We start from the raw sequence: 15,923 nt of genomic DNA, 5'->3' as shown, positions 1-15,923 counted from the left end.
TTTGTACATAGGGGAACAGGGGCTTGAAGGACCTTAGACGGGGCCCTGGGAGGGGCCATAGCGCCACACTGCACCTGGGCATCGGGTCTCGGCATGGGTGTCAGACATTTTCTGAATGTTTACGCAGCCTGCTTCCTCTGGGCTCCTGGAAACTGTGCTTGCCGTAGCGTCCATCAGTTTACTAAAGGTGCGCTGAGCCCCTCCCATGGGCCAGAGCCTGGCTGTTCCTGGGCCCCACACACCTGGCAAAAGCTGCACGACCCCGGTCTCCACCCTGTGCATACAGGCACTTAAGGAATGCCTTTGCTGACAAAGTATGCTTCTATTTTAGCCTTAGTTTCTCTGGAATTGTTTTTGAGATTGAGTTACTGGTAAATATGGGACCCGGGGTGGGACTGGCTGGTGGCTCTGCTGCCTTCCTCCAAGGGCCCTGGGGAGAAGATGTGGGACTGGCCACCTGCTGGTTTCTCCCCCATTTCCTGTTGGACCCCTGCCTCACAGTGCCCACCTCTCCCCACCCTAGGTATTGTTTAGAAAATGCTCCTGGAAAGGGCGATACTCTGTACCCTTGTGGCCCTGGGCCATGAACAGCAGGGAGGCCTGTGTTCACGGAGTTGGCATGCCGTGACTGGACTCAGGGAGGGCTAACCACCCGGTTCTGCTCCTGTCAGGAGGTGAGCACAGCTCCTGATGCCAGACTGCGCAGCGCGTGTCGTTACCTTTGTTCGTTTCCTTTTTTCTAGTGATACAAAAGAAGGGAAGCCCGGTGTTGGTGGATTCATGCCCTTCGGGTTCTCTGGTGTCCTGTCAGGGGCAGCAACTTGCTTCTATGCCTTCGTGGGCTTTGACTGCATCGCCACCACAGGTATGCCTGCCAGCCCACCGTGGTCCTGGGTCCTCCCGCACCCCCGGCAAACAGGCCAGTGTTGCTTACGGCTTGCCATTTCCCTCTTTGCTGGCATGATCTGGTCACCACTCTTTCACACATGGGCAACGTGTAGATTTGTAGCTTCCTGCCAACCCCTCCCACCCCCAAACCATTATCACATCCCCAAGTGTCAATGCCTGATGGAAGCTGCATCTCGAATGAGGCTGAGGTTCTGCTGGTAGAATGGGATTGTAGCCATGTGACTGTGGCCTGATTTCATATCTGAGCATCTTCCGAGAGGAATGAGGCCATTCACAACATTGTCATCCTGGTGGTCTGAATGGCTTCAGTGAACCTCCCAGATTTTCTCTGCCAAAGGAAACAAATCTCTTCCTTTGCTGCCCCACCACGTTCAGGCTCAGAACACTGTCGCGGGGCCATGGGCTGTCTGATGTGTCTTTCAGCATAACGCCCTTCCGCTCCCAGAAGCGCAGGCCCCAGTGCCCACAGGGCCGAGCGCTGGGGGGGGAGGTTTCTCACAGTGTTGCATAGGTTCCTGGCACTGAGAGCCTTGGGTGTCATGTGGGCAGATGTCCTGCCTCTTATTTGTGTGCCCTCCTCCACTGACCCCTTGGTGCTTCTAGGTGAAGAGGTAAAGAACCCACAGAAGGCCATCCCCGTGGGGATCGTGGCATCCCTCCTGATCTGCTTTATCGCCTACTTTGGGGTGTCGGCCGCCCTCACACTCATGATGCCCTACTTCTGCCTGGACAATAACAGCCCCCTGCCTGACGCCTTTAAGCATGTGGGCTGGGAAGGCGCCAAGTACGCGGTGGCTGTGGGCTCCCTCTGCGCTCTCTCCGCCAGGTGAGACACCTTTCTGTGGTGGCTGCTCCTGGGGGTGGAACCACCAGCAGGGGTTAGGCTGTATCAGACCAGGTATAGCCATGTGAGACACGTCGGCTGCCAGCATTCTTTACCCTTGAAATAGAGCCAGGACCCAACCCAGCCCTGATCCTGTGGCTTTTCCCTTGTTGTCAGTATTCATCACCCCAGGACTTGTGTTTGTGTTACTGAGATTTTCATTTGAAGAACCTGAGGCTGGCTTTTCAGCATCATCTGCTTAGACTGGCTCTCTGTCCCTGACTCTGGCCCCTGGACCAGGCCGCCTGTTTGAACACCATATTTTGGCCCTCAGTTTGACTGTAATGCAAAAGCTACTTTGAAGAAGGGAATAAATGCCTTTTAATGAGAAATTTTTTGCCGCTGGTATTTCCTTGTAGCCTGTGTAAACAGAGCTATTTGGTAAATATTGATTTACCACAGGGAAATCCTCATGAATGCAGTGATGCTTGTATTTTCTGTTTGATTCAGCTGGAAATAATTGCAGGAATAAATACAGTTTTGCATCCGTAAAGACTGTACTGGGTCTCATGCTAGTGTATGTGAGGTAGATGTTCCCTATTCTTTACTTTAATCCATACTCACAGTGTGTGCTCTTTCTGGGATTGATTTTTTAAATGCCAAGTCTTTTAGCCACAGGCCTCACCCAGCATGGAGGGATGGCAGCTCTTGGTGAGCTCAGACTCCTCCTTCCCGGTAAACCTAGCATGGCCAGATGTGGTGCCTTTATCCCTTATGAGCCAGGGTTGCTCACGCGGTTTGCCTCTCCCCATCTAGTCTTCTAGGTTCCATGTTTCCTATGCCTCGGGTTATCTATGCCATGGCTGAGGATGGACTGCTATTTAAATTTTTGGCCAAGGTCAATGACAGGACCAAAACACCAATAATCGCCACGTTAGCCTCGGGTGCCATTGCTGGTGAGTACTAGAACTCATTTCACATGGAAATATTTTCACAATTGGGTCATTGATCCCTATGGAGACATCTTGCATTGTTCTGGTCTGTGAGTAATTTTAACTGGTCTTTTTAACTCCTGGTTTTTATACTTGGAGCCTGGTTCATTGAAAGTTGACTGACCTTTTGACAAAAGTCAGAGGCAGTTTGACAGAGGATGGGATAGAATTTTCAAAGAGTTTGCACTCTGGTTTTCATCTCATTGGGCAGATCTTAGAACACACAGTATTCCCTCAAAACCTTTTCCCCCCAATTTCTTGACGTTTCCCTGTCAAGGTCAGGCTGACACCTTCCTGCATGACACAGGCCAAGGGAGACTTCACCGGTACCTGGAAATTCAGCATCCATGTTATGAATTCTCTGGAAAACAAGTGTCCCTTATGATCAGTGTTTTATAAAATGTGCTGCCTCTTCCCGAGGGAGTATCAAGGGTGTTGCTGATGAAGCTACTGCCCCTCAGTTGATACGGAATAGCAGACACAGTGGAGCTTCATCTTGTCAGATCAGCATTTTGTTGGATGAAATGAGTGGGGTGATGAACTCTCTGAGCTGTGTGGGTGTTCCAGGGCCCTAGATGAAGGGAAGGAGCACCCAAAAGGAAGCTCACGTGCACACTGTACCTGTGGTTTTGTTTCCTCCTTTCGCAATTGCATTTCATAGCCCCGAAAGGCAGATGTAGAGGTGGAGGCCCAGGGAGGTGAAATGAGGATGTGCACCCAGGACGGTGGAGCCGCCTTGTGATTCTAGGATTGTTTTTATGCCAAAGTGGCCAAGCTCCTTCCAGGGTCTGAGTAGAGCAGTCGGTCTTTTTGGCAAATTAGGGCATGTGGTATCAGTCACAATTTCCACTGCAGCGACTTGTCCAGTAGCCATTGGTAAGGCACTTACCTTCTTACATGAATGAATTATTTGCTAAGTTTTATTACCACCTACTCCCTTAGCAAACTCTGCTTAGTTTTGTGGATTAATATTATATAATAAAACAATCTTTAAATTTTGAAACATCTTATATGTGATTCTATGCTCTCGAGAGTTACCATATTGAAGGTGGTCATATTGAAAGGCACTATACATCAGAATGTGGCCAGTGTATTTACAGGATTAAAGATCTGGAAAAAAAAAAAAAAAAAACAGTTTTTTCAGGCTTTGCCCGGAATTTGATCATATTAAAGGCTGGCCTTGATTTCCTTCCCATGCTGATAGAGGGAGATCAAACCATGCTCTTTGAAGTGACTGTAAAGTACGTGCCATTCACAAAATCCAGGCTTACCCTTTTCATTTGACAGCAGTGTGAAGTAAGTATTTGGTTATGTAAAATCACCTCACATGGAAGAAATTAGCGTCAAGTTCCCCGTGGGTAGGAACGTCGGCATTTGTGGCATGCACAGTTGGGTGCTGTTCTGATTATCAGAAGGTCCTCCCTCGTTGCTCTTTAATTTTATGTTTTATCCTCCATTTAAATTTGTTTTAGTTGCAGTGATCTAGAGGGGCTTGAAAGATATTTGTGGAGAAATAATGGTTTTGTGTTTATTTTTTAGCTTGTGTTGATTCCATGTGTTTTGAAAATATCCCAAAGCAGATCTAGGCAAGCTGTTTTTTAACGAGTACTTGACATACACACCCACATGAATAGACAGGCATGCTCTCACAAACTCACAAAAGATATTCAAATAAGGGTGCAGGTTTTAATTACATTTTAAAGGCAAGGGACACGGTGAATGGGCTGATCCTATATTGTTTGAGAACAACTCTTCAGGTTTCTTCCATGTGAAGTGACTTCACATGTGAAGAACTCTGCTTTCCTGCTCATCTTCCTGGGTTAGGACCCCCTATGAGTGCCCCCAGAGCGCCAGAACCTCCCCTTCTCTACCGCCCACTGTTGTACACTGATGCCTGTGTCTTGGGAGGGAGTACACTCAGGAAGGCTGGGCACTGGGGCCTGCTCTGTTCAATGGCGAATACCTAGAATCCAATGATGGGCACATCTTGATTGGAGCTGGATGATGGAAGATGGGTAGAAAGGATAGATGCTGAATGGATGGATGGGTGGATGGGGTGGGATGGGATGGATGGATGGATGGGTGGATGAGATGGATGGAAGATGGGCAGATGGATGAGATGGATTGATGGATGGTGAGTGGATGAATGAAAGATGGGCAGATAAACGGCTTAATAGAGAATGGATGGATCAATGGGATGGATGATAAATGGATGCACATGAGTCTGTGAGTCAGCATGGTCTAAAGATAGACACATAGGACTCAGTCGCAAGAACCTAGTTCACATCCTTATACCTATGATTATGAGCTGTATGACCTTAGATAAGTCTCCTAACCTGTGTGAATGTTAGTTTCTCCATCTGTAGTGTAGGAATGGCTTACAGAGTTTCCATAAAAATCACAAGAATGAAAGTATTCTCTGTGCAAATGTCAACGATTATTACCGTCTGTTGAGGACTGTCTGTGATTTAATCCTGAGCTTGACTTCCCTTTAAGCTGTGTCTTTCCATGGGAAGGCTGGGGAGGGGGTGGGAGTAAAAGCAGCCCCCTTTGCTGCCCTGGATGGTGGTTGGTGGTGGTCCTGCTTGTCAGTGCAACCAGACGGCCATCCACAGATTCTGGTGTCTGTCTCTTCCCAGCTGTGATGGCCTTCCTCTTTGACCTGAAGGACTTGGTGGACCTCATGTCCATTGGCACCCTCCTGGCTTACTCGTTGGTGGCTGCCTGTGTGTTGGTCTTACGGTATGTATGGCTTTTTGGGGTTTTGTGACAGAAATGCAGAATGGAGGCACCTGGTAGCCTTTTCACAGTTCAGCTATAGTTTACATTATGAAACTTTTAGGTTGCTGATAGCTCCACTGGGAGCTGCCAAGGAAAGGGTAGGACCTAGGCTGACAGCCCAGTTAGGAAGATGTCCTTGGCAAAAGCTGGGGTGCCCCTCACCCTCCTCTATCATGTGCCCTCATTTTTCTGGCTAGATGTTGGGTGGATAGAGACAGCTTCTCAGCCCAAGTATTAGACCAGGATCCAGGGATCGGAATTTTTGAAGACTGATTGCAACTTGGTTCCAATTCTTGAGACAGACAGGATTGAGGGCTGCCTTGGTAGGAGTTAGGAAAACCCAAGGCCTGTGAAACCCAGGTCTGTGTGATGCTTTTGCAACTTTGTTGCACTGTGGCTGGACGAATGAATCCCACTGTGTGGGATGGGTACCCAGGTTGATGTTCAGGGTCACTGTCGAGGTCGGCTTGTTGTAGCCCGGTTGGGGCCAGGCAAGCCTCTTCCAGCTGCAGTAAAGCTGCTCTGGGCCTGGGCTTGGTGCCTTGGTGTTCCCACCTGCCCCACCACACACCCCCAAAGCACAGCCCTGGAGGCATTCATCCTGAGAGCCTGTGCTCACGGAGACACTCAGTACTGGTCTCCCCTCAAGAGCCTCCTTGTTTCTCTTCAGGGATCTCCACCTGCAAGGCCACTGATTGCATGTCCAACTTGCTCAGCAGCTGATGTACATAAAACCCAGGCTGAGCCTTAGCAGCAGCTCTGAGACTATTCCCTTGAGACTTGGGGGCCCCTTATTCCTCCCAAGGAGCCCAATGCTAGAATAGTCTCTGAGGTCCCCCACTTTCTTAATTGACCGAGTGGTGTTGCACAAGGGAATCAGTGCAAAAATGGTTAATATCTTTATACTCCCTCTTAGAATTGATCATATGCAAAATAATTCATACAGCACTCCGTTTTTGAAAGCTGGTGGAAAGGATTTGCACTCTGTTCGTTTTGGGTGGGAAGATAAGGAACCTCATTCAGAACGGATGCTTCACTAGCAGGTATCTCGTGTCTTGGAAACCATGCTGCAGGCTCGGCCCTCCGACCAGCCACATACAATGATTTACTCCAGGACGCTTGGAGTTTTAAAAATAAATTGATCCAATTAAATCACACAAACAGAATTTCTCAAATCCGTCAGCCTGCAGCCACATTCCTCTGGCTCTTGGTGCCAAATAGGATCCTGGTGTTCCTGCTTTCTATTTCTGTCCTTCTTTTTAGCTCCTTATACGTAGTTTTGTGGGAAGTGGCCTAGTATCTTTAGCATCTGAGGGCCACTGCCACTTCTCTCAGGGTATTCCTCGGGGTTGCTCATGGCGGAGTTCCTGTTGCCTGGAAACAGACCACGGAGGGTGTTCTCCAGAAGCAAGAGCAGGAGGTGACCTTCCCAGTCTCTCCTCTTCGTCTGCAGTGTGCAGCCTCTGACTATCTCCTTCCCATTTCATACCTCATGTCCCAGGCAGCTAACTTTGTAGTTTTATAGAAACTAACTTTGCAGAACGTGGGTTGGTGCATTGCCCTTTTGCTCTAAGTGGATAATGGTTGGTCACACAATACATTTCTTCCCAGGTATCAGCCAGAGCAACCTAACCTGGTATACCAGATGGCCAGTACTTCCGATGAGTTAGATCATGCAGACCAAAATGAGCTGACTAGCACCAGTGATTCCCAGTTGGGTTTTTTACCGGAGGCAGAGATGTTCTCCTTGAAAACCATACTCTCACCCAAAAACGTGGAGCCTTCCAAAGTCTCTGGGCTAATCGTGAACATTTCAACGAGCCTCATAGGTAAGAGCTAGCCCTTCCCTGGGGCCTTGCTTGCTGGCATTGCGTGGTTTCTAGGCAGTGGAGCTGGAGTTGGGGGAGGGTGCCAGAGAAGACGAGCGTCTGCCTTGCTCCTGGACTGAGGCATAGTTACTCTGTGCTAACTGCTGTTGATGCCTTCGGAAATGGAGCCTCTCTCTCCCCAAGTTTTGGGGAGAGCAGCACATGCTTGTGGGAAACTGAGAAATGGCTGAGTTGCAGCTCGCTCTGTCTCTTCTTCCCCCTTAGCTGTTCTCATCATCACCTTCTGCATTGTGGCCGTGCTTGGAAAGGAGGCTCTCACCAAAGGGGCGCTGTGGGCAGTCTTCATGCTGGCAGGGTCTGCCCTCCTCTGTGCTGTGGTCACGGTCGTCATCTGGAGGCAGCCCGAGAGCAAGACCAAGCTCTCATTTAAGGTGAGCAGCTTGGCCTAGTGGGCCTGTTGCAGGGAAGGAACCCTGGTACACAGACCCCAGCTCTGCACAGGCTCAGCTGGGCCCGGGTGCCCGACGAAGGTTTTAGCCGGCTAGTTCAGGCACTGGGACAGGGGCCCTGAAGGCACCGAGAGGACTGGACCCTCCTCCCCTGGCTCTCCGGTGGTGGGCCGCTTCTTGTAAATGCCTGCCCAGGTTGATTGCACTTTTCCAAGCCTTGGAGACAGGCAAGGCTTCTACATGTTTAGATTACACAAATAATAAAAAAGACCTTAGAGGTAAAATGGAGGTCCATCTTCTAGGTCCTTTCTTTAGTGGGAGAATCATAAGAGAGAAAAATCAGAATGGAGCTCACTTGGCACTCAGAGCTTAGAACCAAATCCCCACCTACTAGGATTTACCCTTGGGTTTGTGTGTGGAGTGGGGGTGTTGGGGTGTGGTGGTGGGCACGCACCCTCTCTTCCCCACGCTCACCCGACAGTCCCCATCACTCTCAGGTGTGCTGCCTTTTGCTAGACAGTGTTACTGAACTGTTGGAACTGGCGCCACTGCCGCGGATTGATGCCACCTCCTGTCTCTGCAGGTTCCCTTCCTGCCAGTGCTCCCCATCCTGAGCATCTTCGTGAACGTCTATCTCATGATGCAGCTGGACCAGGGCACCTGGGTCCGGTTTGCCGTGTGGATGCTGATAGGTATGTGATGCTGCCGCCAGCACGTCCACGATCCTGGCTTCTCTTGGGGGCCTCCCTTGTTTCAGGATTTATAACACAATGACACACATGCAGTCAGCAGCTTTCTCAGAGATAATGCTGAATCCCTGGTAGGTTGTGAGTCCTCTCCTCCCTGTTAGATACTTTTTGTTTCCATTGCCTCTTGCCCAAACTTTTTATTCTGTTGGGTAAGACCTTGATATTAACAGGAACAAGGTGAGGAGTCAGCTAGAGATAAGGTACCAGTTATTTTCACCCCAGACAGGAAAGTCTGGCCTGTGTCTTTTGGACCCCTGGCCTGCCCAGCACCAGATTGGTATGGGCACGAGGCCCAGGCAGGGGTGGCTGTCATGGGCTCCTCTGTGATGGCGTCTTCTCTGTGAAGGACGGTGCTTTGGAGCCTATGGGTCATGCCACTGGGGTAGGGGCTTCCACGTGAGATAGATCACCAGGGCTGGGTGCAGCCTGTAGGGCTGGCCGAGTCCCACCCCTCTGGGCATCTCACCCCAGGGGCTGGAGGGGAGGGACTCATTTCCTTCCTCTCAGCATCTGAGTGGTAGTGCTGATAGCCAGGGATGTGGTCCTTGCCATTGCCCCTCAGGACCATGTCCCCACAGCCTCCCAGACCCGTATATGCATGCTGTGGGCAGATGGCTGCTGCCTCATCTCCTAGGACCCTTGAGGGGTGCTTTTCCTCCAGGAAACACTTAGCGGCCCATTTTCTGCTGGCACCAAGGTGGGTCCTCATTCTCTGCAAAGTGCAGCCCATGTCTAGTTAGACATCTCCTAGAGCGTTTCTGAGAAAACGCTGCTCACAGCCCACTGTGGTCATTTCCGCAGGGCCTGGTGAAGGCAGAGGGTACCTTTTCCCAACGTCCCTGTAAAGTCCCCGTGTTCAGGAGCCTGAGCTCCTTTCCTGGGTTCTGCGTGTCTGAGTCCTTGCTTTGAGGCCTGCTTTCCTGTGTCAACCACACAAGGTGGCCCTGGGGCCATCTGGCCACAGTCCCCGGGCAGGTGGTTAGAAGCATAGGTCCTGGACCCACCCGAGTCCTGGATGCAGGAACAGGCTGTGGACTCCTGCGTGAAGTCCGTTCCCAGGGCTCAGTGTGTTGCAGTCCGTTCCCAGGGCTCAGGATGTCTCTTACAGTCTGATGGTCAGTTGCATGGAGGAAACGGGGCAGTGGGATTGTCCAGGCTGAGAGCCTGGAGACCTCCAGCACCTGCGGGAAATCCCGTCTCCATAGTGTACATCCCTGATACTCTTGTGGCCTCAGGGGGCATTAGGGGGTTAAGGTGAAGGACCCAATGGCTTCTGGTGGCCCTGGCCCAGCTGCTCTGTCTGCTCAGGAAACGCCGCAGCGTGAGGCCATCCGGAGGAATGTAGGGCTTTGCCAGATGTAGAGGCAGACAGTGGTTTTCATGTGGCAGCTGTTCCAGATGTGGAAAGGTCCCGAGGGCTGCTGGCTGTGGGCTCATGCCAGGCAGGAGCAGGCCGCCTGAGAGGGTTTGCTGTGGGGCTGCCCTGGGCTCTAAGCCCTGCCCGCGGTGGTGTAGCCAGCACTCTGTTCACACCCATCTCTCCTGTCGGCCCGCAGGCTTCATCATCTACTTTGGCTACGGCCTGTGGCACAGCGAGGAGGCGTCCCTGGATGCTGACCAAGCAAGGACTCCTGATGGCAACTTGGACCAGTGCAAGTGACGCACAGCCCCACCCCCCGGAGGTGGCAGCATCCCACCCTCCCCTCCAGTGCAACAGGAATCACCCGCACCCACATCCCCACTGTAGCCAAAGGTGCAATTACTTGAACTGCAGCCCCAGCCCACTCAGCTCTGCAGCTGGCTCTCCAGGCCCTGGTCACCTCCAGACAGCTGCCTGGCCAGGGCCACTGGGCTGCGGCTGGCCACTGTGTCTCTTCACTTCTCTGAACAAAGAGAGTAGGTCCTCTCCTACCAGCTCAGCCCTGAGCTGCTGCAGCCTCAGGCAGAGTGGAGGTCACCTTCTCCCCTTATCTTGGGAACCAGGCCTTCCTCCCGGGGACTGTTCTGGGGTTGAAATTCTGCATACTCCAATCTTTAGCAGCTGTCTTCCCGCTCAGCCCCAGACACCCAGCAGTCAAGCCAGATGAGTACCACAAAACTGTGTCCCCACCAGCCCCCCGCCCGCAGAGCCAAACGATATAGTACAGTTAAAAGGAAAATCAGGCCTATGGTTTTTCCCCGTTGTGTTCAGATGGGTCGTTAGGACTGGACCGGGCCCACACCTCAGCTTCTGAGGGCTTTGCTGTGACACCACGGCAGCCCCCCGGGGCTGGGCAGCAGGGCTGAGGGCAGCTGGTTCCTCTCAAATGAGGAAGAAGGGATTGCTCCCATTAGGGCCTGGGGTGGGGGGGTGGCCGGCTCTGCTTGTCCGTGTGTGTGCACATGTGTAAACCAGGGACCTCCTTCAGCCCACGCCCTCCAGGCCTGGGCCGGTTCTTGCTGCTCCTGCCGTCTCCCCAACCGGCTGTGTCCTGAGTAACTGGAACATGAGACTGTACCTGTGCGGGACTGTCCTCTCGAGGCAGAGTTGGGAACTTTCCTGTGAGTCGCCGCCACTCACTCAGTCTTACCCTCCCATGCTTGGAACCAGTCTATTGGCTCTTGTGAGGTTCTCAAGGTGGGTGGCAGCTCAGCCCAGGGTCATGTCATGTCGGGTCATGGTGTTTCTGGCCCTGACATGAGCTGCCCAGCCTCTTTGTTATGTATGATGAAATTGAAATCAAGCCACAGCCCATGAAATTGTGAATCACTCCACCAGATTAAGTTAGGGTATAACGTTAACTTGGAAATGGCCATGTCATCGCCCCCTGAGGTTGGCGTATTGCTGAGGTGCTTGGGCCGTCGGGGAGGTGATTTCCAGGCATATTGTTGTCCCTTCTGTGTGTTGGATGCTGCGGACCCCACGCCTCCGCAAGTAGAAGGGTCCAGAGCATCTCCCCTGCCTCTGCTGTCTGGGTCAGGGCCTGCAGCCAGCACCATTTCACACACTCCTTGTAGATGGAAGCCAGAGGAAACCTGGGTGCGGGTGGAGCCCTACTTCCATTGAGAGTATAATTCAAGAGACGGAAGGCTGATGAGGGAGGGAGAGGGAGGTGGGCATTTTGGACACCAGGGGAAATGGAGATCCTGCTTTCAAAGCTCAGTTTCCTTTCCATTTCTTCCTAGTCTGCCCTTTGACACAAATCTGGTAGAAAGAAGCCTGATAAATTGAGGGCCCTTATGCTCTCCCTGTGCTGGAAGATTCTCAGAGAGAAGTATGAGAATTTGTGAACTTGCCAGCGGAGGACGGGTGGGCGGCCTTGGGCTGGGCTGGGCCTCCGTATCAGGCCTGCTCACCTTGCTGGGAGCTTTGTTCTGATCTCATTTTGAAAGTTCCAGAGGGAGCATCATAAGAGCCCAAAGCTCTGATTTCCAAAGAGAGGGATTGACATTTATGTAGATTGGTGCTGTAACATATTTTGATAAATACTAACTTATTTTGTTGGGGTTTTGATTGTCTCTTGTCGCAGGACCTGGTAGTTATTTGCTTGTTTTTTTTTTCCTGTTATTTTCTACATAGGTAAAGAGAATTCAGGGGAAGGAATTTCCAAGAAAAGTTAAAGTGGTGGGAGAGTGAGTTACTTTTTTTTTTTTAAACTCTAGTTTTTTTTTTCTGGCTGAAATTTCCATGCAAGACAGCACCCAATAGACTATTTAGAGTTGACACTTGAGTGGGCGCCATGGATCATTCTGTAGATTGAGAGGGCGTGTCTCCCCTGCTCCGAGTCCCATCACCGGAGCTCGCTGACAGCTGGGAGTGTGGCCTTCCTCATGCAGAAGCCTTAAAGCTCGATGCGGAAGCATGCCCAGCTCGGCAGGGATGGGATCCCCCTGCACCCCCACCTTAGAGGACGGGCTTCCTAGTTAGGAAAGGACACATGGGGGTGCCTTGCATAAACAGTTCACTGGCCACCATGCTTTTCTGAGAAGTTCTTTTGTACAGTTGCCAGGGGTTTTCTCTGCTGCTTGGGAGGGCGTGACTTAAGTCATGGTGATGGAGTAAGCCTCACAATTTTAGTAGACCTTTTTCTTATCACATCCCTCATTTCTTTCCCTGAAATAAAAATACACACAGCGAAAAAAAATGATAGTTTCACATCTCTTAGTTCCCTTGCCTAAACGAGAATATTGTTAGTTCCACGGCTGGCCAGGATTTTCCTTCATAGTCAGAACTCCCACATTACTAGAGGCACACCGGCCACGGGAGTATTGTGTCTACTTTTATCTGTGCAACAGCCACAAATGCCCACATTGGAAAGACCCATTTGTGATGGGTAAACGTCTCTTCCTGTCTCCCACACCCCCCTTGACCACCCTGCATGTGCTCATGACCTCCAAAGGCCCACGCTCATGAAGCGGCAGATCCCCAGGCCCCCTGCCTCAGGATGTCTGCTGAAGATGGGGACGAAGGGGGTCTCCAGAGAGGCACCCGGGGCCTTGTGGGTGGCCGACTAGGGAGCCAGCTTATAGGAGGGCAGCTCTGTAGTGGGGAGGGGCACCGTCCAGAGACCAGGCCTCTGCACGTCCCCACCCTCCTTAACCTGCTCACACCCCTGTGGCCGAGGCTTTGTGTACTGGATGTTTTTTTCCAAATGAAGAGGACAGTGATAGATGCATTTTCCCCAGGCTGTTTCAGAAAGATCACGAAATGTATGCTGTTGTCAGAATTGCTCAGCTCTCCCCCCACTGTTGGTTTTGTTTTTGCAGCAGCAAAAACTTTTTCCACTGCGGCTTTTATCTCTCTCAGGCAACCAGCCACCTGGTCCCTTGTGCTGCGACTCTAGCACAGTGGCCAGGATCCAATTCAAGTCCAGGGGTGACCACAGGACGGTGGAGGCGGCGGGCTTCTCCACCCATCCCAGCTGCCAGGGCCCTGATGCACTCCCTCCTGCCCCTTCAGCACATCCGTGTGCACAGCTGGAGGGGCACCTGGCCCGCTCACCTTCGTCCAGACCCGTGGAAATGCTGGGGATGCCAGCTCCTCCCCACCTTGCCCCTGCCGCTGAGCAGGCATTAACCGGCTGGTGTTTGCAGTCCCACATCGTGTGGCCTCCAGAGCAGTGAGTTCCAGTGGGGGGGCATGGGCATCACCCAGGCTTACAGGGCAAGGTCTTGGGCACTGTGTGACGCAGGACTTACCGCTAAAGCAAGCCTGCCTGGCTCTGTGCCAGGGCCCTCTCTCCTGATTCACACATCCCATTTTTACACAGACCCTTCCTTCTTAAGGGCTGACAGCTCAGTCGGCAGCCAAGAACCCACACCATGAAGACAAGGAGTGAGGGGCCTTTGTGCCCAGGCCCAGCACAGCTGCATTCTGGAGTGGAAGTGAGGCATGTTTGTGTCCATACCTCTGCTAGTTCCCAGGATGGGGAAATTGCTGGGTGGAGGTGACATGAGGCTTGTGAGTGGAATGGTTGCGGAATTCGCCTGTAGACCGATCTGAATATATGTCATGTATAATTGTTATGTGTAATTTAAGATATATCTGTTTGCCATCGTCATGGGAAGATATGTAAGGCTCTTAGGGAGAGGGAGGCATGCATGCTGTCAGGCTCCTGTGGACTCTGTCCTAGTAATGAAATGCTCTATCGATCCAGTGGTGCCAGAAGCTACACTCCATGTGTCGTCGTGCTTAGGAATGATGCCTAATGGATTTTTAAGGCAAAAGCTGTCAGCCGACGCCCACCATCGTCTCTTGCATCCAGTCTTTCCGTGCCAGCGTCTCAGAGCCACAGCACTCTCTTGCCATCGGGACTGGCTGGGCATGGCGTCTCGGAACACAGTTACCATGGAGCCCTCCTGGATCACTCTACAAATGTGCTGAGTGCCAGCTGAAAACCCCACAGGAGATGGAGTACCTTGGTCAAACTTAGAGAAGATTTTCTCAGGGTATTTACCAGTGTATCCAGCAGGTCAGGAAGCAGGGATGGAAAGACGCATTCAGACTGCTAATTTATTAACAAGGCAAATGAGTTCATGTTTCTTGATGACAAACTATTAAGTTTGGGACTTATTTTCCCATTCGAGAAGTTATAATATATATTTAAGATAAGTTTCCTGCTTAAGTTGTGCCTTTCAGCTTCAACGAGTTTAAGGAGCACTAAAGGTAATGATACCAATGAGGATTGGTTTATTATCAAACCTGAATAGCTGTGGTTTCTCCAGCAAATGTTTTCTTCTACTGAACATGGAGCCATTATTAAGAGTTGTGTGTTTTTTTAATTATGTACATTTGTATATTTTTTTTCTTGTTTGATGTTCTATTTTTCTAATAGTTTTCTTATAGTTTCTTAAAGTTGCGACACTAGACGTAGATTCTGATGCTAACTGCAAATCAGGCTGGCCTCTGCTGGGTCTCTCCTGCTTTTATTTTACTGTAAGGACAGTGTAGTTGTCGTCCACCACCTTTCAAAAAATGTGAAACTGCCCCCCCCGTGCCCCGCCCCCCCCACCCCCCGCCTTTTTGCTGACATCACTGTGTACATTGACAGCTTCCTACCATACTTTATGTTATAAAATCAAACTATTTTGTGGTACATTATCTCATGCTTCCGCAAATTCTAATAAATTCTGTCTATGGCTTCCATGTGCACGGTGTGATCTCAAGAATCTTAGCAGGTCTCTGCTGGGTCCCAGACATGGCGGTGCCCCATAGAGAGTTCCAGTCCCACCCTACTTCCCACAGCCCATGACTTTTGTCCCATCTTCTCACTTTGCTGCCATTTGGAAATGAAATCCTCATTCCAACAATTTGAGCCTCAATCAGGGAATCCTTTGAGCCCCCATTCTGGATGCTCTGATTATCTCCAGATTTGTTTGGCTTTGGGGCCACAGAGGTCTTCCTTCCAACCAAACTGTTGGGGAAAAGCGACTCAGAGGCTGCCAGTTGTCAGGCATTTGCTGAAGGACTTGGTCTCTGGCAGCAAAACGCTCTTACCCATTGCCACCCCAGCCTGTGCTGGCCTGCAGACACACTATCCCGTTGGAGGGAGCAGAGGGCAGAGGGGCTGGGGTGAGGAGTGTAGCCATTTTGGTAATTGTTGCTGAGTCCCTCAACTTCCTTGAGAAAGGATCCATTTTTTTTTGCACAGGAGGCAGATTCCATCAAGTGGGCCTTGATTTCCAGACAGTAAGATGCAGTGGTTCACAGCAGCTATACCAGCAGATCTGCTGGCCACAAGAGGCTTGACCTTTTGAGTTTTGTCAGCCGATGGATGGTGCTGAAGGCAGACACTCAGGGAGCAGGGAGCAGTGTGGGGAGTAGGGCCGGTGAGCTGCTCTCTGGACCCCAGCTTTCCTATGATCTGGAATATGTGATGAGCATGTGCATCTGAGAGCACCTTGCACAGTTC

At 51.1% G+C, this 15,923-nt stretch overlaps 1 protein-coding gene and 1 pseudogene across 7 annotated transcripts in view; both read left to right on the top strand.

Moving 5' to 3' along the window:
* SLC7A1 (solute carrier family 7 member 1) overlaps positions 1–15,157 on the top strand; it is an 85,082-nt gene extending 69,925 nt beyond the window's left edge. For all 6 annotated transcript variants that reach the window (XM_035303363.3, XM_035303359.3, XM_035303361.3 and 3 more), the window contains 8 exons: positions 744–865; positions 1,513–1,735; positions 2,549–2,688; positions 5,364–5,466; positions 7,117–7,334; positions 7,599–7,765; positions 8,367–8,475; positions 10,089–15,157. In XM_035303363.3, coding sequence (XP_035159254.1) covers positions 744–865; positions 1,513–1,735; positions 2,549–2,688; positions 5,364–5,466; positions 7,117–7,334; positions 7,599–7,765; positions 8,367–8,475; positions 10,089–10,192 — 1,186 coding nt within the window. In that variant the 3' untranslated portion in view covers positions 10,193–15,157. The remainder of the gene's footprint in view (positions 1–743; positions 866–1,512; positions 1,736–2,548; positions 2,689–5,363; positions 5,467–7,116; positions 7,335–7,598; positions 7,766–8,366; positions 8,476–10,088) is intronic.
* Positions 12,546–15,157, top strand: LOC103793478 (uncharacterized; annotated as a pseudogene). The gene has a single exon (XR_620523.5). The product of XR_620523.5 is annotated as an uncharacterized LOC103793478 (transcript).
* Positions 15,158–15,923: the final 766 nt, after the last annotated feature.

This window comes from Callithrix jacchus, chromosome 5 (assembly GCF_049354715.1).
Source record: "Callithrix jacchus isolate 240 chromosome 5, calJac240_pri, whole genome shotgun sequence".
Taxonomy (NCBI): Eukaryota; Metazoa; Chordata; class Mammalia; order Primates; family Cebidae; genus Callithrix; species Callithrix jacchus.
The sequence above is the reverse complement of the archived record's forward strand: the minus strand, read 5'-3'. Positions and strand labels throughout refer to the sequence as shown.